This window comes from Pogona vitticeps, chromosome 3, assembly GCF_051106095.1.
Source record: "Pogona vitticeps strain Pit_001003342236 chromosome 3, PviZW2.1, whole genome shotgun sequence".
Taxonomy (NCBI): Eukaryota; Metazoa; Chordata; class Lepidosauria; order Squamata; family Agamidae; genus Pogona; species Pogona vitticeps.
The window spans coordinates 56547341-56569626 of NC_135785.1; the positions used below are offsets into that span (position 1 = coordinate 56547341).

Genomic DNA, 22286 nt, shown 5'->3' on the forward strand with positions numbered 1-22286 from the left:
TAGAAGGATTAAAATCAATTTGGGAACATGATTTAAAGACAGAAATTAGAACAGAGGATTAGATAAAAATTTGGAAGATGAGAGTTCTAAAATTAATGTCCGTAAGAATAAAGGAGCATTTTAAAAAAATTAGTTTAAGGTGGTACATGACTCTGGTGAAATTGAACATAATAAATTCAGACTATTCTAACGCCTGTTGGAAATGTGATGAAGAAACTGGCATGTTTTATCACATGTGGTGGGAGTGTAAATTGATTCAGAAATTTTGGAAATTGATTTTTACAGAAATTTGTGATATATGTGGAAAAGATATTGAATTTAACTCAAAAATTAATTTGCTGTCAGTTTTTGATAAGATAGAACTTGATTATTACTCAAAGGAATTGATTTCTTATTTTATGACAAGTGCTATATTATTAATATGGAAATACAGTGGTGCCTCGCACAACGAGTGCCTCACACAACGATGAATTCACACAACGATGCCTTTTTCTGTTAAATTTGCTGCCTCACACAGCGATGTTTCCTATGGGGGATTTTCACACAACGATCTCCCTTTTCGCTCCTGTAAAAGTGTCTTACAATGTTTGGACGCTGTTTTAAATGATTGCAATGGTTAGCCCACCTCCTGAAACCTATGCAAACTGATTTTGGTGTTCTTCTGACACTTCGTTAATTTATGATGATTTTTGTTTTTTCCATTGGAAACCATTAGACAGACCATCCAATGGTTTCCTATGGAGAAAAAACAAAAAATCATCATAAATTAACGAAGTGTCAGAACAACACCAAAATCAGTTTGCATAGGTTTCAAGAGGTGGACTAACCTTTGCAATCATTTAAAACAGCGTCCAAACATTGTAAGACACTTTTACAGGAGCGAAAAAGACTTCGCAAAGGCATTGAAAAGTATTGAGTCGGCTTCAATACATTCCAATATAGGAAACATTGTTTCACTCAACGATGTTTCCTATGGGGATTTTCACTGAACGATGGCAATCCGTTCCAATTGGAACGGATTAACCGGTTTTCAATGCATTCCTATGTGAAATGGTGTTTCACAGAACGATGTTTCACAGAACGTTGATTTTTTTGGAACCAATTAACATCGTTGTGTGAGGCACCACTGTACAAACATGATATCAAATTAGAAGATTAGTATAACAAAGTATGAGACATCGTGTTAAATGACACATTGGCTACAGTACTGAACTAAAGATGAAAAGAGGGGAAATAAGTTTAAGTATATTTTATGCTATTTGGGGTAGATTTATTAAATTTGTACAGTGGGGTCCTGACTTATGAATGACCCGACTTGCGAACAATTCGAGTTACGAACCTGCCCTATAGGGAAAGTAAGGACTCCACATGCGAACTTCCCTCCAGTTACGAACAGGGAAAAAAGTCCCCCCTCCCTCCCCTTAGAGGCTTCTGGAGGGGGAGAAAGGGTCAGAAACTTAAAAATAAAGAATGTACTGTTAAATAAAGTCACTTACCAGGCCTTGGTAGCCCCCAAACCACAGGAAAAAGAGCAGGAAAGAGCTAAAAGCCGACACCCAGAAAGAGCCTGGCAGCCATTTTGTGGTTTTCCCCGCTCCTCTCCCCGCCTAACAGCTGATCGGCTGGCTCTGAGCAGGCTTCGGGAGGCTTGCTCAGCACCTAAAAAGCTTGCCTGAGTGCCTTTGTGCTGAAAAAATCAGCACAACATGCTTTAAAACATTATTTAAAATTGGCTTCGTTTTTTTTTAAAAAAAGAGTTCTAAAGTGCTGCCTTTAGTGTTCCCTGCCTTCCCTGAACCTAAGAGGAAAAAAAGAAAGAAAATATCCCCCTCTAGTGGCAGAAGGCAGAATAGCAGCTTCCCATTAGTTTCTATGGTCAGAAAAGAGCAGATACAGATTAAATGGTTTTCAATGCATTCCTATGGGAAATGCAGATTCGACTTAAGAACTTTTCGACTTGAGAACCACCTTCCAATACGGATTAAGTTCTTAAGTCGAGACCCCACTGTATTAGTGAAAGGAAAGGGAAAGCCTCTAAGCAAAAATCAATACAATTTTGGAAAAGAGGTTTGTAATAAAATAATTACTCCAAAGTGTCCCAGGGGTATGGGGGTGCACTGGGTTTTAGATTTTTAGTCAGTACTGTATTTTGTATTGTTTTGTATTGATGTATTTGTTTTGGAAAATATATTTTTTTAAAAAAGGGTTATAACTCCCAGAATCGAGAAGACAGCAAGACCAATGGCCATACTGGCTAGGATATTCTGGGAATTGTAGCCTCAGAGCAATTTTTCCAACCTCCGGGGTGAGCACCACCCAAATGCCAGGCCATTAATGGTTTCCAAATATGTCCTATGTTGATATTAGGCCTAGTGTCAATAAATAAGTAAGTATTGGGCTTGGAGAGAGCTGGTGCTGAGATACTTAAGCTACAGACATTCTTATGACCAACCATGCCCTTCTGCCCCAATGACAAAATATTTGAGAGCTCTGTGGCTGGATCTGTTATCTGTCTTTATCTTCATGGTAAGGAAGCCATGGGATGCTAGAGATCTGCTTTCTTAATTTAATTTCCCCTCAGAGCTGTTATTTATTGTGTGAAGGAAAATATCTATTGCAGGAGTAATATCAGATGGGAGAAGGGATTTAGATCAGCACAATGACATGGAGAAAACAGAACTTGAAAAAGCAAATGTTTGCAACTCCAGTTCCTAGGTTCTAAGAACTAGAGTCCTAGCTTTGCCCAGAAAAATATTTATATATCATTATTCTTACCAGATTCAGATACTTTCTGCTGCTATCTTCAAAAACATCTGGATATCCATAACACTGTTTGTCCTCTCTAGCAATAACAAAGCAGTTGTATTCTAACCAAGACTTTTTCCTAGTGTGTGCATGTGAGACAAAGGTGCAAAGTGGTATATTACCATAATCTGTGTTTGGTCCTAAGGCAGAAGCTATAGCATGGATAGGATAGAGGGAAATTTTCAGTGATTTCCTGGAGCCATAAATTCTATGGGTTGGCTTTATTTCAGCTACAAACAGGCTAAAAGATGATAAGCATGGGTGATCCTGGGAGAGTACTGGGAGATCAATAAAGGTAGAAGGTAACGGTTTCCACAGCTGAGAAGTGGACAAAAAAAGTGCTTGGGTAAGAGATTAGGTAAGAAGATATTATCTGTGAGGACTGATGCTAAACTACCAATAAGAGCTGTGAGGTGGTTTCTGTAAATAATGCAAACAATGTAGTTATTGGCAGTGTTTCACTACAATAGAGGCTATGTTTCTGCTCTCCAGCAAGAGCTGCCCCTCTCACAGTGATTGATTCTGTTTTGTGCTTACATAATATATGCACTCTGGAAATTGTATCTGACACGGATCATAATCAAAGCCTCACAAATCGCCTTTGAGCATGAGTAAATTGGGGGAGGTGGATGGTAATTAAAAGTTGGTATTTTACTGGCAGGATTTCCTTCAGCTGATAAACTCAGCCCTTTGATGACTTTAATGACTGTTTAGGAGAACTCAATTCAGCAAACCACCAAAGCCAGGCAATTTCCCTGACCTATAACTGAACATATGCCAAATTTGTTTGAATTTTAAGCATGCACTCAAAGACACACACGCTTGTATGTGCCAAATTATGAACCAATTTCCTTGAGATACAAAAGCTAAAAATAAAGTTAACAATAAAGCTAAGTGTTCTCCTACCCTCTGGATGTGATAAAATGTAATGACCTTTAGTTTCCTTCCTTTCTAATGAAATTGCAGGAGGGTAACTGTAGAAAGCAACAATGGAACTCACTCTTTAGGAGGATTGAGGTCCTCTGGTCTGGCCTCAAAGAACTGAAAGACTTCATCACACTGTGAAATGTGAGGGGGAAGCTTCACCAGTGCCTGTTACATAAGAAAAAGAATACTGTATTATTACAGAAACAAATGGAGTAACAAGAAAGAAAATATTGCAACGTTTTGACTCATGTTAACTCTGAGGTACCAGTAAAAACCCAGGAACTTAGACTTCAATGACCTTTAGATAATTAAACACAAAATTAGATTTTTACTGCTCAGCAACTGCTGGATAGCTCAGTGGTTTAGAGGTTGGGAGTTTCATTCCTCACTGTGCCTCCTTGACAGAAGCTGGACTCAGTGATCTTCCAGCTTGCAGTTCTAAGATGATGATTCTTATTTTTCAAATCCACTGTGTCCTGTCAGCAGACATCAGCATAACCAGTGATGAAGGGTGATCCAAATTGCGGTCCAGGAACATCTAGAAGGCTATCAAATATCCACCTCTGCTTCAGTTGGTGGTCTTGCAACTATTGCAACATTAATTTATAATTGATTCCATGCTTTACCATGAGAAATGAAATGGTGACTGTCAAAGCAGCATTAACGACAGACAGGGTGGGTGGACTGGATATAAATTTAAGATCAGGGAAGGATCCCCTCCAGGCTTGGTTTGATTCTGAACCCACTTATTTCTTTTTCTGGCAGTCAATGGTATCTGTAAAGCTCCCATCCAACTACATTTTCTGAATGAATCAGTTTTCCCTCCTCTCAATTTACATTGCTGTACAGCTTTCATGTCCATACATAGCAAGCAGGAATACCATAGTGTGGGTCTTAATTGATATAGAGACTGAAATCCAGTTGGCGCTACTAAGTCATGTAAATTGTGATATCATCACCCAGCAACAGAAATCTTTAATTTAATTAAATTTAAATCTTCCTACACTCCTTAAGGTTCCAAGGCATCCTAGGGATCTTTTTTAGCCTGGGGAAGCTTTAAGAAGTCTACACATAGAGTGGGGAAGCCTTTCATATTGGGAAATGGCCGCTGGATCACTCGTCATTGGATTGATCTGGTGCTGGGACTGGCAGTGGTGATATTCTCTTATAATAAAGTCTTCCCTACCCTGTCCTGTGGCTCCCAAATGCTTCTCCAGTGGTGAAAAGGATTTATTCATGGAACTATGTTAATGTTTCAAATTGGTTTTAATTGCTTCTGGTTCGACTCCATTCTGAGATCTTATTATATATGGTACATTAAAATATTGTAGACAAATAACTAACTAACCAACTACAAGTGGACCCTCTACTTAAGGAATTAATCCGTATTGGAATGGTGGCTGCAAGTCGAAAAGTCTGTAGGTCGAATCTCCATTGACCTACAATGCATTGAAAACCGATTAATCCCACAACCAGCGGTTTTTATTCTATTTTTGTTCCATTTTGGGTTTTTTCTGGTCTGTAAGTCGATTCTCCGGCTGCAAGTCGAATCTAAATTTTGCAGCCAGAGAAGTCTGTAACTCGAAAAGTCTGTAAGTCGAGCCGTCTGTAAGTCGAGGGTCCACTGTAACTAACTATATAAAGGCAATTAAACATTTCAGCAAATATATATGGGAAATCCATTGTATGCATTAAGTGCAACATATATTGCAAATGTTTAGTGGGACTGAACTCGGCCACAACAGTTAATAAAGCTTATTTTTTAAAAAACTGAGAGTCCATTCAAGTCAATGAAGAAAGAGCTCTTTATTTTAGTTTGGCTTACGTTGCTGAGATGAAAGAAGAAAGCTGCTCTAGATAGATGGGCCCTGGAAGATTTCACTTCACACAAAGATAATGCCAAATCTGCTAACAGGGGAAATCTTCCAGGGAGATAAATTCCACTGGGCAAGAAATATTTATATGTGCTAATCATATGATCTTTCTGATTAGCTGCAAAACATTCAAGATGCTGTTGTTCACATGTGTGCATGAAAAGACATCTCCTTTGCTGTCCCTGTTTCCTCACCTTACCAGCTAAAGACTTCCATTTTAGAGCCAGAAGGAGTCTAATTATTGGAGTACGGTTGTTTACTTTAACTGCTACAAAGCAGTGAAACATCACACAGACCTTGGAAGGTCTGTTAAGCAGAGGTAACATAGATGTTTCTAGTTCTTGTATTGGAAAGGTATACAAAACCAATGACCTGATTCAGCCTTTCCCAGCCCTTTGGCCTCCATATGTTAGAGTAACCAGCAAGGATGCACATGGGAGCAATGGAAGTTGCAGCTGAACACATCAGGGTAATGTTAGGCTGGGGATTGTAGACCTACACAGTTTGATTTTTAAGTGATCTTTGTGATAATGTTTCTTCTTGCAGAAGACTGCAAACATACTTGGATCTGCATTGCTTCTTTGTGCAGATACATTTTTTTTCAGGAAGCAATCTGGAAGCATTATTTCCCTCAGTCAAATCCAGCTCAGCACCAATTTTATCTTAGATTGCCCACTATGTATATTGAAGATAGTGATCTACCAGCACATGGACATGGATGATTGTATTGACAGCAATTGGAAGAAGTTTTAAACTTCCAATGGAAACAAATTGTAGCCATTGTTCACTCTCCAAACACAACTGAAAGACAACATTGCTGTATGTTTGTCAAATATACATGGCATGGGGCAGACTCCATAAGTTTTATCTGTGAATTAGGAGAACATATTGACACAGTTAAGAGTATCAGGACTAGAATCAGCAGGTACCAGACTAAAATCTCCATTCAGTTTTTGACATACTGTTTAGCTACTGTTTTAAAAGTCCGCTGTGTGTGTTGGGGAGTGGGGAGACCAAATTGCTGGGGGAGGGATTGACTTCAATTTTTTGTCTTCATTGGGGGCTCCTAACCTTCATCCCACAATTCAAATGCAGTTTTCCCTGGGAAAACTGGAATGCTCCTATGTTTTTAGCAAGTCTCGATCTACAGAAATCAAGACTTTACACTTTTCATGACAAGAAGCTAAATAATTTGATCTGTATTTTGATCTAAATATGACATTGGTCTTAGAGAAACTACTGCAGGTATAGATTCAAAGGTTGGTGATCCTACTAATACTCTTAGGAAAGTAATTATAAACCTTCACAGAACTTCCCAGTTAAATGCAAATCCTAAATCCTAACCTAGTCCCAGATATAGTACACCCATTTAATTAATTACAGAAGGGAGAGTCAACCTTCATGTAGACCTCAAAGATTTACTGGGTCTGCTCTGGTTGGGACTACAATTCTCATAATACATATAAACACAATTAATAGATATTTTCATGATCATATTCCATACATATGAACTACAGGCCTATAATGTCTAGCAGACAAGATGTGCCTGCTTTTCCAAAGATATTATGGATGTAATGGTTCTGCTAACAATACTGTATATGTATTTTTATCTTCATTCAAACCAGTGCATGGCTTTTCCAGCCCAAGTTGCAACTTGAACTTTGCCCAGTACTGATTAGACAACGGAAAGAGTAGACTCATTAAAAGGATGTGCTTTGGTAGGCTTCACTGACAGAAAAAAGTAAATAGTGCCAACATGAATACTGATTAGCAGTTTGTCATTGTTTGGTTTATCATTGCAGCCAACAGATATATAACAATTCCTCTAACATGTATTTCTCAGACAAATCTGTCATACACTGAGGAACTGTCTGCTTTTCAAATTAATAGCATCACAGATAAGTCACTAGCTTCTGGTTTCTGGGGGTCAGAGGTGACCCTTACAACTTTGGAGTGAATTCCTGTATTTTGAGCAAGAAGTCGCTTCAGTGAACCCATGACATTCCTTCTCATGAATATATTTTACCCGGTTCCTGACAGAAAGATTAATGCGAAGAATATAATGTGAGTGCCATGATTATGGATAGCCATTAGGCCTACATTTGCCAGACACTGCCTCAATTGTTGTACAGAAGGCTTGATCTCATAAGATAAAATTTCAGTTCTGTTTCTCCAGCCAAACGGTTCAGAATTAATGCTCCTTTTATTCATTCCTTAGACTCTTAAAAATCTGACTTAAGGCATCCTCAATATGCTTCCACTGTATTTTGTCCCCCAGATAAAAATGCTAAACTTATTTTAGAAACCTACTAGAGTTCTCTCCAGCCAACAAGAGATAACAGTGTCATTTGCTTTTATGTACTCACATGCAGGAGGTCATTCATAGGTTGATCTAGAACAGTTGAGTTCTAACTTTCTCTTACCTAAACCTTTGTTCACAGTTACATGAATACTGTTCTTTTCTTTGCATTTATTGATATTTTCCATTTCTATTTATGAGAACTTAGGAATGACAAATATCATCACATTGGAAGACTTTCAACCTTGGGAAGCAGTGGTCTAACAGCATTGATATCACAGTAGGGGACAAAGAGTTAAACTCCTCCTACCTCCATGTTATTATCTCAAGTTGAACTGGATTCATTTAGGCTTACCTTGGATAGAAAATAATGTGAGATAGCTTCCAGATTCTTCTTTAGTGTGTTATTTGACCTTTGGAGTTATTAATTCATACATTGTTGGGAGAAGCCCCATAAACATACACTAATAATATAAAACAGTGCCTTGCTCTCCCATAAATACATTTGGCTCACTGTCTCACACAGTCTTCTATTACCACCCTTTTAGAAAGTATGCTTACCCTGCAGTATTCGTCAATGGGTCTTAGTCTCTTCACAGCGACATCTCGAATATGACTTCTTCGGAAGAGGATTTTACCTGCATGGGAAAGATAGAATGAATGTGTAATTGGAAAGACAGTATTTGCAAAGAATTACAGAATAATGGTGTCAGAATAAGCCTATAAGGCCATTGAGTCAATCCCCCCTGCCCAATGCAGGAATCCAAGTTAAAGTATATCTAACAAATGATCGGCTGACTTTCTCTTGAATGCTTCCACAGTTGGAGTGCTCACCATCTTCTGAGGTAAATGTACTGCTCTAACAGTTAGGAAGTTCTTCCTGTTACTTGGTCAAAATTTAGTTTATCATAATTGGAGCACATTATTACATGTCCTTCCCCACCTCTGTATAATAACCTTTAAGAGTGTTATGATGTGTCCTTATAGTCTTCTTTTTTGCAAGGATAAACATGCTCAGATCTTTCAGTCTTTCTTCAAAGGGTTTGAGTTCTATTCCCTTGATATTCTCTGTTGCCCTTCTCTGAACCTGTTCCAGTTTGTCTGCATCCTTCTTAAACTGCAGTGTTCAGAACTGGACACAGTACTCAAGATGAGGCCTAAACAGTGCTGAATAGAGGAGGAACTTTTGTTAGTCTAAAAAAATTGGCCCTTTTTGCAGCCACATTGCACTGTTGGCTCATATCAGCTTGTGGTCTACAATGACTCTAAGATCCTTCTTGCATATAGTACTGATGAGCCAAGTATACCCCATCTCATAACTGTGCATTTGATTTCTTTTTCCTAGGTGTAGATGCATCCAGGTTGAAACTAAAGTACAGCCAACACCTTGTTAGTAACTTTTTCTCATTTCCTTGTCAAGCTGAATGAAAATGCATATGAATATATTATTGTAGGCATGGGTACCCAATTTAGGGAAGTGGGTATTGGGGTCATAAATAGAAGATCTGGCATCAAGGTCTTAAATCTTTGTAGTGCCTTGCTTGGAAAAACTGGATGCAAATGGGTAGAGAGCAATGCTACTGTTGCTGCAGGTTCTGTTCCTGAAAAAAACAGATGACAGGTGAAGATGCTAGTTCCTCGTCCAAATTATAAAGCTTGAGCACTTGAGCTGTTTCTCCACCAGCTGGGATGACTTACGAACCACACCAGGCCACCAGATCTAACAAAAGTGAACTGTGCCCTGAAAAACCTATAGCAGCCCTGGTTTGCCCTCCAAATATGTGAGCCTCTGGACAAAATGAGCTCAATAACTTTGACGGCGTCTTGAAGGAAAAAAGAAAATAAATAATTCTAAACACAAACACACATTTGGCAAAAAGGGTGCTAAAATGGTGTTCTGAATGGTCACAGGGTGAGTGTGAGTGGTGAAAAAGAGAAGGAGAGAACACTATCCTATTGGTTATTGGTTTAGTGCATCTACTTTTGCTGGGGCTAGCAAATTAATCTAGGCTCCGGCTGTGAGGATAGTCAATGTGAATTACACTTATGGCTTACAGCAAAAAAAACCCCATGAAGGGCAGTGCTAGGAATCCTTTCTCTGAAAGCATCACTTCCCTAAGCCAAAGATCACTAGGACTCACTGTTCCTATGTGCTTTTTCTAAAAGAAAGTTTTAGATGATTTTTTAGACGTTCAGAGTCTCCATTTGCAAATAAACTAAGACAAATTACATAAAGACCTTCGAACACTTGTACACCCATCCTGAGTAGATCCCACAAGACAGTGTCAGATGGACAAGGACCCTGTATGTTTCACCTAGACTTCAGAGAGTTCTTTGCAGGAGAACCAAGCTCTCCTTGCCAAACTACTGATTGATACTGTCTGCTCAAATATGAGTCACTTGTTCTTTGGAGGAAAGTATAGGAGATTTTTGGAATCAACCTTATAGTTTGCCTGAAATGCTGACTCAGTGAAAAGAGGCCCTATTACACTTCTTCCACGTATTATAAGTTCTGGGTAGTCAATCTAACTTCTTTAGATCTTTTAAGACACATATAGGACTCTGTTTACAGTCAAGAAATTTAATTAGCTGAATAGTTTTAACATAAATAAGAGCAGGCACTATAAGAATTGGAAGTTTAGTTTCACACCAAGAAATGACAATACGTATATTTACAATATTACCATGTTTCTCTGAAAATAACACAGGGTCTTATATTAATTTTTGCTCCAAAAATGCATTAGGGCTTATTTTCAGGGGATGTTTTATGTTACAGTCATGTCGTCTTCTTCTGGTTGCTGCACAATGGTGGAGGGCGGGGTTTCACTTAATTAGGGCTGATTTGGGGGATAGGGTTTGAGTCCCTAGGATATATCTTATCTTAAAAACTCCCTAATGTGTTTTAAAATTATAAATGTGGTCATGATGTTATGAAAAAGCTCTGAGGTGCTTTGTACAACTCTGTAGTTACCTGAAAGTGTCCTTAGTCAAAAGTACTTAATAAGAACAGTGTCCTCTCTGGAAGCTGTTTTGGAGCTACCAGGAGTGTCCCAAAGCAAGTGGCGGCATGACAGAGGGCACTCTTCTCATTGTAACTCAAGGTACTGTATATGTTGTTGTTTAGTCGTTAAGTTGTGTCCGACTCTTTATGACCCCATGTACCAGAGCACGCCAGGCCCTCCTGTCTTCCACTGCCTCCCGAAGTTGGGTCAAATTCATGTTGGTAGCATCAGTAACACTGTCCAACTCTGTCCAACAAGCTATATAATACCCCAAAACTGTCAGTTTTTGCTGGCCAAGAGTGAAAAAAAAACCTTCAAGTATGTTGCTTCACGTCTAGCAGTAAAAACAGAGTGGCAACAACTTGAACAACTAACATTTGGCTGCCTTTTCAAGATAGCAAAAAATATCCTGCCTGTAGTAGCCATTACAGTTTGCCAAACTGTCAACAGAGCTAGTCTGACTGCTAAACAGGAAAGATGAATAAATCTTTGGAGCCTCATCTCCAAAAGAGGAGGCCAGCCAGCAGTTGCCTCTTGCTCTTTGACCACTGGAGGGAATATGCAAAAGTATACCTTCTAGCCTCTAGCCACTTCTCAGAGAATCTCTGGGTTGTGTAGTCATTCCCACCCTGTTAAAGATAAAGGCCAACATGGTACATATGCCTTGGTTTTGAAGACAATATAGCATGGCATGGTGAGACTTAACGGACAACAAAAATCCATTGAAGCTGGTGCATTGCAAGGGCCTGTAAAAGAATAATGGCAACCTTGTTTTGTGTGTGCATATACAGTATGTATGTATCACTGATAGGGGAGAATAAAACAGCCCCTCTAACAAGCACATTAAATACTGCAGGCCAACTTGCCAGATTTCTAGAAGCATTATAAATGCACTGTAAAGAGTGAAGATTCTGAGTAGCCCTCATTCTCTTGCCTCCTTGTTTCCAATCCAAGCCACAAACTGAAAACCAGACTGCTGGTGACCATATTTTAGACAGTATAAAGCAACCAAAGACATGGAACATACTCAAGGTCTCCTGAAACTGTAATTCAGCTTTGCTAAATAGACAGTTTGCACTAGCTTCAAAGCACCAAAATAAATGCACAGCTAGAGCATGAGGAACATGCTATATATCATGGTATGTCTGGAACAAACAATGAAAGAGTGCATTTTTTAAAGGGATGAGTCCCTAGGATATATCTTAAAAACTCCCTAATGTTTTTTTAAGTTATAAATGTGGTCATGATGTTATGAAAAAGCTCCGAGGTGCTTTGTACAACTCTGTAGTTACCTGAAAGTGCTACTCCAGCAACTCCTGCATAACAATGACTATGCTTATTTCTGAACAATTACAGGGTGACATTTTTCCCTAACAGCCAGATGCAGATCATATTACTTGGAAACAAATCCTACTGATTTAATTGAATTTATTTCTATTCTGGAGAATCCTAGCCTAAGGGAGTTATCTGATTTAGCATGCTGACTTTTTTTAGTATCTTAAGTCAGACATACTGCTAGGATGCAACTCCAAGTTTTCCATTTGAAAGATAATTTTCAAAGTTATATTATGAAAGCTAAGTAGCGTGCTCCCAGTAGGAATGCTATGATTACTCACAGAACTTTGAAAATTACATTTTTTTAGATTAAAACTCTCAGAATGGATTAGCCACTGCGACCACTGTTTATGCTGGCTGGAGGATTCTGAAAGTGGCATTTCCAGTTATTCCTATATACTTTTTAGTTAGCATCTGAAGGATGGTCAAGTACACAAGAAAGTGAGACTGTGTGATACATACTGTATCTAGCAGCCTATTAGGGAGTTGGCATTGAGATACAGGCTTAAGATCCATCAGCAGTTAACAAGAAAATCTAATAAATGTGTAGTTTGAGCAATGAATGTCTATTCTTGAAATGGTGAGGTGAGGCACTCCCCTAGAGCCACAGGACAACTGTGGTTATGCTGTAGCAAGAGTTTTGATAAAGAACTGAAATGCATCTCAAGATGAACACTGCAGTACAGGCCTCTGTGGAAGCCTCTTTAGTCGTTTCCACCTTGAAAGCTATCATAAGATGGTAGTTTATTGGAAGGCATGTCTCAACACAGCACAATTTTCTCTCCACAAATTTGACAGACACGGACACATGGATGAATTTAAATAATCTCCATACTGACACTGTAACCTCAAGAAAGTGCTAAGCAACATGGAAGAAGCACACTGAATGTAATAAGATGATCTAACTGAAGATCTTCTTATGCAGATATTGTCCACAGAAAGGACCAGTGAAGAATTTAAAAGGGAGTGGCGGAGGACAGAGCCATTTTGTATTCTTTGGCAAAGAGAAAGGATAAATAGCTGTAGAAAAACTTTCCATAGAATCATAGAATAATGATGTGGCCCCTTGGTCTGTAATTGTAATTGTAGTTCTTCGAGTGGACCTCTGTGATTCACACCCTGGGTGATTTGCGCTTGCGTGGAGCCTCATCGGAAGATTCTAGAGCTTCTGTGGTAGCAATAAACACATTAGATTATGCCCCTCCCCACCTGTATAAGTACCTTGGCACCAATCGTCCTCTTTCAGTTGTGTCAACTGCCGCTTAATAGTAAGCAAACAATTGTGTGACAGAGGGGAGGATAGGCGGGATGTGTGAATAACAGACGTTCAATCGAAGAACTACAATTACAGGTGGGTAGCCTGTTCTTCTTTGTGGCCTCTGTGAATCACACCTTGGGTTACCAATAAGCTGTCTTACCCGGAGGCAACATGTCATGCCAAGGTAGAGGCTAGAACAGCAAGTCCAAATGCCGCATCAGACTTCTGCCGGAGGTTGAGTCTATAATGACGGATAATGACGGACTTAAGAACTTAATCCGTATTGGGACTGTGTTCTTAAATCGAAACGTTCTTAAGTCGAAGCACCATCTCCCATAGGAATGCACTGAAAACCATTTAATCCATATCTGCTGTTTTTTGTTCTTAAGTCGAGGTGCTGTTCTTAAGTCAAAGCATTAGTTCCCATAGGAACTAATGCAAAGCCAGCTAATCCGTATGTACCACTAGGGGGTGAATTTTTTTCTTCTTCTTTTGACCTAATGTGGACTTAGGTCAAAAAAAGGGCAGGAAAGATTTTTTCTCTCTGTGTCTCTTTTTGGTTCTTAAATTGAGGCTCCGTTCTCAAGTCGAAGCAACTTTTTTGCGACCGGAGCTGTCTTAACTCAAATCATTTGTATGTAGGGATGTTCTCAAGTCGAGGTACCACTGTATGTCATCAGTTTCAGCATGGAAAAGACCTGCTCCATCGAAGGGGAGGTCTTTGATACATGCCTGAGCATCTTCGGCTAAGCCAGCCATTCTGAGCCAGGAAAAACGGCGTAGGGCTACTGAAGTGGCCATGGACTTGGCTGTAGCGTCTATGGTGTGGCAGGTGGAAAGCTTAATGCACGAGCCTATCAAGAATTTTGTTTCTGTTTTCCAGGGCATTAGCTATTGCACCCAATTTTGTATCATCTGCAAATTTAATAATCATTCCCTGTACTTTATGACCTCAGTCATTAATAATACTGTTGAAGAATACCAGCCCTTGTGGTACTCCACTGGTTTATCTCTTCAGAATTTGAGAAAGAGCCATTGATAAGCACTTTCTGAGTACAATTGTGTAACCAATTACATATCCACCTGACACTTGTGCTATTCAGCCCACACCTAATTACAGTGGTGCCCCGCTTGACAATGACCCCGCTTCACAACAAAATCACTTAATGATGACTAGTTCCCTACTTTGGGAACCGTTTTTCGCTGCACGACGAATTAGAAACAGCTGAACGTTGGGTTTTCAAAATGGCTCCCCGCTGTTCTCCAGACCTATTTCCGGAAGACAGTGATCAAAAATGGCTTCCCCTATGCAGGATCTTCACAAAACGACCAGGTATTTCCCCCATCGGAACACATTAACCGGTTTTTAATGCATTCCAAAGGGTTTTTTACATTTGCATAACGACGATTTTGCTTTACAGCGATTTTGCTGGAATGGATTATTGTCGTCATACGGGGCACCACTGTAGCCTGGTAATCAGAATATCATGGGATACTTTTTCAAAAGCTTTGCTGAATTCAAGGTATGTTACATCTCCACAGCATTCCCATCATCTACCAGGGAGATTACATGATCAAAAACTGATTTATCTTCAGTATTTTTCTCCCATTATACATTCTGTCATCCATATAATTCTGCAAGGCCTCCCCAATGTTTAAATAACTTGAAGCACATTGGTACAATTTATTTCAACTAAAGAATTTGCCAGATTCGCTTTTGTTTGTTTGTTTGTTTGGTTTTTTGAGTACATACATTTTGGGCTCTTGTGACAATCACTTAAGTGCTAAAAAACCCTCAAAGTATTGTTTAAAAATTTCTTGAGGACCTAGAACATCACATGTCCCCTTTTATTGCCAAAATATTTATGATAATCTGAACCGGCGCAAGTTATTTTGACACAATTCAATTTGCCTTGCTGGTGAATGCATGCTTTCATCACATCCATGTGATTGTTTCTGGCTGAGAAAAAAAATGGTTCATAATAAAATTAATTTATTTATGGAGGGCGGAATAAATTAGATCTCTTTAAAAATATCCTAGACTATCCCATCTCTTACTCTTTTAAGGAAACTTTCATTCTCTTCTTATCTGTATTCATTGTTTTCAGGAACAGATATACAAGTGAACCAAGGAACAAACTTTCTTTATTCCTCTCCCCACGAAATTCCTTCCATCCTTCTGCAAAGGAAGGAACATTCAAGCTTCTGTTACATACAACAAAATTTGCAAACAGCCATGACAGGCTGGCTATTTGAAGCCACTTGGCCATCAACAAGAGGAAAGAAGAGCTTAGGTAGACACAGAATATTTTCTGGGCAGAATGGCAGTTTTATCCTTCCCATCAAAGCACGACAAATGGCCAGTGGCCAACACAATTAAATCATTTATACTAGTACTAAAGCTGATTGCCTTCTTACTGTGTTATAGCAGAAATTAAATGACACCACCAAAAACACTGCTGTCCCACATTTCCTGCTGTGTCTGCTCTGCCTAAACATTGATATTTCTTAGAAAACAGGAAAAAGAAGATTTAGCCTCCAAGCAGAAGATATTCTTTGATTGTACAGGGTCCCATGGTTAGTTCCAAATATCTCCAAACTGGGCTGGAAAAGCTCTTCTACTAATTCAGTGAACAGCTACTCTAATGCTGGCACACTAGCCTCTTCCCAAGAGACTGAACCTCCCAACACTGGGGGGGGGGGAGGATAATTAGAGTTGTAGTCCAACACATCTGGAGAGTGCTGGTTTGTAAAAGGATGGTATATATAATACTGAGCTAGATGTGTACCTTGGCTCAACGATCTCTGACACTCTCTCCCTAGATGACGCATGGGCAAAGCAGCTACCATGTTCTCTAGACTCACAAAGAGAGTATGGCTTAATAAGAAGCTGAAGACATATACCAAGATCTAGGTCTATAGAGCCTGTGTCCTGAGTACACTCCTGTACTGCAGTGAATCCTGGACCCTTTGTGCATGGCAGTAGAGGAAGCTGAACACGTTCCATATGCGTTGTCTCTGACACATTTTTGGTATCATCATTTTTGGTAGGACAAAGTTCCAAACAGAGTAGTCCTAGAATGAGCTGGAATTTTTAGCATGTATACATTACTGAAACAGCGACGTCCACGTTGTCTTGGGCATGTTGTGAGAATGGCTGATGGTCAGATTTCAAAAGATTTCCTGAATGGAGAACTAGTGCAGGGAAATCGCCCCAGAGGGAAACCACAGCTCCGATACAAAGATATCTGCAAGCAGGATCTGAAGGCCTTAGGAATGGACCTCAACAGATGGGAAACCTTGACATCTGAGCATTCAGCCTGGAGGCAGGTGGTGCAGCATGGCCTCTCCCAATTTGAAGAGACACTTGTTCAGCAGGCCGAGGCAAAGAGGCAGTCCTGAAACCAGCAAAATCAGGGAGCTGGACAGGGGACAGATTGTATTTGTCTTCAGTGTGGAAGGGATTGTCACTCTTGAAGTGGCCTTCTCAGGCACACTAGACACTATTCCAAGTCCTCTATTCAGAGCATGTTACCATAGTCTATTGAGACTGAAGGATGCCTAATCTAAATCTAGATATACCAATGGTCTGACAAGGTACAGAGCAACTTCCTATGTCTTGTCTTTTGGAAAGCGTTAAAACTGTTGTAATTTTTACAACCTTGCATGCTGCCTGTGAGTTGAATGACTGGGAGGGGCCTTTTCTTAGCTGGGGTGACTGTCAGTCTATCCAGCACTAACCAATCATTTCTTCCCACCTCTGAATTCAAAGAGAAACCCGTCTCTTTGCTGAGTGTTCCTTTTCCTCTCTTCCTCCTCACTTGGAAGTCAGTTGCTTCCTTGCTGTTGATCTCTTCACAATTCCAAGTAATTAAATGTTTTTATTCTTTCTCCTACAAATGTCTCAGAGTGAATTACCAGGACCTTAAATGCCAGTTAATGAGAAAGGAGTGGACTCTGGGGTCTTGAAGAGATTCTGCTCTATGGATCTCTGAACTTCTAATGTATAGAGAAATGAATTTTACCAGAAATTCAAAACTTTGCAACAAGAACTGCTGCACAGATGATTCTTAAAGAACCAAGAAAATGAAGGAGTTTGCTGAAAACAGTCACTAGATTCATGGACATTCAGCTTAATCAGAGAAGAATCTATTATTACAAATCAAGTGGCCATATCAGAATAAATACATTTGTGCCGCATGGAACTGCCACATTTTAACAGGATCACTTCCCCTGTGAAAGCAAAGGCATTAAGAAGCTCACTCAGGGACTGCTGTTCTGTCCAATTACTTCCTCCTCTCTTGAAAGGAAAAGTGTTCTAAGCAAAAGTGACAGTAGGATTTTCTCCTGCTTAGTCTTTGTTTTATTATTACGGGAGATTTTGCCTACTTTACATGAGGGGGAACATTAGGTAAACATACATGTTTTCTTAAGGACAAATGATGAATGCTTCTGAATCTTTGGAGGAATGATATGTATTGACAAATGTTCTTTTGGACCTTGAGTAATTGCATCTGAATCTACAGAGCTTAGGGCAGCCAAACTGGACAGGATGCTAGAAAAACACAAGCCCAAACAAGCTGGGCCTTCTTTCCAAGCACAGCCAAAGAGAAGCAAAGACTCCTCTAATACTGCTTGCCTTTGTTTCTTTGTGCTGCTGTGTTATGCAGGGCTGGCCATCGTTTATAGAATCCTGACACCAAGAACCTCATATAACCCTCAAAGGGTGGTCAGGGATGTAGACTTGTGGTCTCCAGTTCCAACCTGATGATGGATGGATGCCATCATTTGCAAAGGCATATGAACTACACACTTGGGAAGTTCAGCTGAGCACTCTGTTCCTGTCTACATCTGAAGGACATGCGGATTCCCAGTACTGGAAATGCTGTTAGAAAGCATGTCATATACACAGACACATAATCATTAGTAGACTCTGTTTGTGTTTGAGGGGGGAAAGCTAGGGCAGCTGTCATGATGAGCTCCTATGTTACAGGATATGCCATAATATCACTGCTTGCCTCATACACTCACCAGATATTGATCTTCTGAAGAAAAGACCAGTGTTGGAAAGCAGTGTTGTTTTTCATCCAAAACAATGCTTATGATTTAATGCAACTTCTATCTAAAAATAATATCACAAGAATCATCAAAAAGGACTCTGCTTGACTCTTTTGATTGGCAAAAAAACCCTCCAGCTTACAGCTGATGTCAATCATACAACACAAAATAAAGCAAGAAAGGCTGCTAATGTAATTATCTTCTTATTGCTATTTCAGGAGACACAGATGGGGCTGGTAATAGGATCCCTTATTCCATAATTTATGACTACATGTGTCTCAAACAATTTTCCACTAGGGATATTAATCGCATCCTGTCCGTTTTGAAGAAAATCCTCTGACAGCTTTATATAGAAAACGTATGGTAAATCAGACACGGTATCCATCTCAACTCATTTGAGCTGCAATCTTAAGCAAATCTACCTGAAAAGAAGTTATCTGAATTCCAATTTATTTATTTATTTGCAACCTCCTATGCTCATCCTTTGAAGAAAGCTCAATGCTTTAGGTATTTGGTTGTGAAGCCAGAGGCCGGGAGATCAATTCCCCACGGTGCCCACCTGTGAGTAGAGTCAGCCTGTGTGGCCTTGGGCAAGCTACACAGTCCCAGGGTTTCCTCAGAAGAAGAGAATGGTAAACTACTTCTGAGTATTCTCTACCTGGAAAACCCTGAAAAAGGGATGGCATGAGTCAGAATTGACTTGATGGCACATAATGACAATCATACTTGGGACTAAGACTCACTTGACTGCTTCCACGTAAACCTGCACAGGAGCAGCCCACTGAGTCCTTAATAGATCTCAGCTTCCATAGCAACTACAGCTGCAACCGCAGGGCAAAACAGAAGCAGCCTTTTTGACACACTTGCAGTTATCATTAGCGAGTTTAAATTACAGCCTCTACTTTTGCAACTCAACCATCCTGATCCCACTAGTAAATTTCAAGCAACAGCCAGGGACTAGCAGAAGTGCTGTTTGAAATTGATCTGGAAATGCTTGCTGTGTTTCTCTTTGCTGCATTTCTAGTCACCCTCTTTTCGGGGAGATTTCATTAAAACACATGCTGCCCAAGCTCACAAGGAAAGAATTATACTGCTAAAAACAAACAAACAAGCAAGCAAAAAACCCAGATGTTGGGGGCTAGTATACCAATCCTCATAGAAATGCAAGGTAGAGATATACTGAATTTCATTATTGTATAAATAGAAATAATTATTTTTAAGCAGTACAGTATGTCTAAGAATAATAGAGCAGTCTAAATCCTGAGCAGCAACACAGAATCAAACAAAAAGACTTGTTTTTTATACTATCAAAGAGAACTACTGGTGTCTTTGGACATCACAATTTCTTTGAAGAAATCACAATTTCATTTTTTTTGGCTAGAAAATTAAGAGGGATGGGAAATCTTGTCATTTCAGTTCTGACATGGCTACCTATGATAGCTTGAGTAGTGTCTGGTGGAAGCTTTGCTAGATGTATTTTAAAAATTGTAAGGAATGTGAATTTTACCATGATGCACAAAAATTGCAAGGAATGTGAATTTTACCATGATGCCAAAAAAGTAGTGGCTATTCACTTTAGTTTAAATATATATCAAATCTATTCTGTTTAAGCTTTTAATTACCGGTATCTATCTGTGCAAGCAGTGTGTGTGTTAGATGGTTATCTTGACCACTGTTAAGCAATCATATGACAGAATGCATAAAACAAACGATGCAAGGGCTTTAAAAAGATTAAAGGGTTGTAATTAATTTTGGATATAGAAAATAATAGATGAAGTCTGTTTCCCAAAAGTTTTCTTTAAAAGGCCTACTTCAAATAGGAGATACTGGCACTTCAAATAGGAGGCTAGCAGTTCTCAGTCACTGGTAAAAGCATCATCACTTTTCTTTTTAAAAAATAATCTACAAGTTTTGAAAACACACCTTGAAAATGTTAAGAATTGAAGTGAACATTCTCAGGAGGAAAATACATTTTTAAAACCTACATCATAACTTAATGATTTGCACTATAGATGCTTTACATTCAGTCCTGTTGTAGACATTTGATTGCACAGAAGCTTTTCTATCACTCTTCAAATGCAGCAGGCATTGGGATAGTGCACAAGAGCTATAACGTTCTTTACTCTCACTGTATCTGACCATGGAATTTTGTATAAGAGATGTCTTGAGAACTACTTTTGTAGCTGGTTCAGTAGCACTAGAATTCGTGATACAGACAAGCTCTCGGGGGTCTTAACCCCACACTACCTCACTTATAAAGCATATGTTGTCTCCAGACCATCTCTCAGAATGGGAGTCACTCAAAATCACTCCTTTGGCCAGGTATCTAAGAGGAATCAGTGTATTACTGGAGTCGCCTTGTCTAGGATCTTTTGCACACACAAAGAAGTTACTGATGGCCACCCTGTCAGTTTGGCAGAGGGTCTATGGAAACGAGCTCCACCACAGAACTTGCTAAAGGGTCAGGACTGGGCAGAGCTTTAAGCCTGCTTGAACTTAAGACTAATTAGTTTCCCTAGCTGAACCCCACCTACCCCCACCTCTTGCCATCTTCATCATAGTGATTTTATACAGACATAGAAAAAAGGGTGTTTATGTTTCTGGGCATGGCAACAAGGGAGCCAAATGGAAACTAGAACAAGAATATTGCTCATGATAAGCTTTACACAGTAGAATCCTAATCATATTTACTCCTAAATAAATCCTATTAAATTCTGTGCAACTTACTCCCTCCTTGACATGCTTAGTGGAAATCCCTTAAACACCCATGCTCAGAGCTGAACTAACCCTCCACTTCCCATTGACCAAGAGTTGATGTTACTTCAGTTTTTTCACAGACTGCCTGACTAGTGACTTCAGGATTATAAGAAAATGCACCATACTTAATCAGACCTCTAGCCCCATATATCTAACACATTTTTGGCAACATGGACTGGCAGCAGCTCTCCAGGATTTCAGACTTTTCATCCTTTCACAAAGATGCCACAGACTGAATTTGCAGCGTTTTTTAAATCCAAAGTGGAGGCCATCCGCCGTGACCTTTCTCCTTTTTTAAATACAATGGATCGAGCAGAGATGTCCAGCGCTCCGTCCTGCCCGGTAATTCTCGATTCTTTTCAGCCTGTAACATCAGAGCTGGTAGACAAGGTGCTTGATCGCTGTCGGGCCACCACCTCTTCTCTCGACCCTTGCCCGGCCTGGCTAATCAAAGCAGCCAGGCCGGTAACAACTGAATGGGCCACTGCAATAATTAATGGGTCTCTCCAGGAGGGCAAGGTACCCCTTGCCCTCAAGGAGACACTCATTAGGCCCATCAGGAAGAAACCAAATCTGGCGGCGGATGAAATTGGCAATTATAGGCCCGTCGCCAGTGTGTCCTTCCTCAGCAAAGTGGTTGAGAGGGTGGTGGCAGACCAGCTTCAGGCGCTCTTAGATGAAACCAATGCTCTAGACCCATTTCAGTCGGGCTTCAGGCCACGCTATGGTACAGAGATGGCACTGGTCGCACTGCTGGATGACCTGTTGAGGGAGGCCGATGGGGGCAATGTGTCCTTGTTGGTCCTCCTCGACATCTCAGCTGCCTTTGATACCGTCGACCACGGTATCCTCCTGGGGAGGCTCTCCGAGTTGGGAGTTGGTGGCCTCGCACTTGCCTGGCTCCGCTCCTTCCTGGAGGACCGCCCCCAGAGAGTGCAGATTGGGGAGAATGTCTCGGCCCCGTGGAATCT

At 40.0% G+C, this 22286-nt stretch overlaps 1 protein-coding gene across 6 annotated transcripts in view; it reads right to left on the reverse strand.

Annotated features, from left to right (window-relative positions):
* SH3PXD2A (SH3 and PX domains 2A) overlaps positions 1-22286 on the reverse strand; it is a 338938-nt gene that overhangs the window by 198226 nt on the left and 118426 nt on the right. For all 6 annotated transcript variants that reach the window (XM_020788969.3, XM_078389476.1, XM_020788973.3 and 3 more), the window contains 2 exons: positions 8467-8543; positions 3806-3897 (listed from right to left, as the gene is read on the reverse strand). In XM_020788969.3, coding sequence (XP_020644628.3) covers positions 3806-3897; positions 8467-8543 — 169 coding nt within the window. The remainder of the gene's footprint in view (positions 1-3805; positions 3898-8466; positions 8544-22286) is intronic.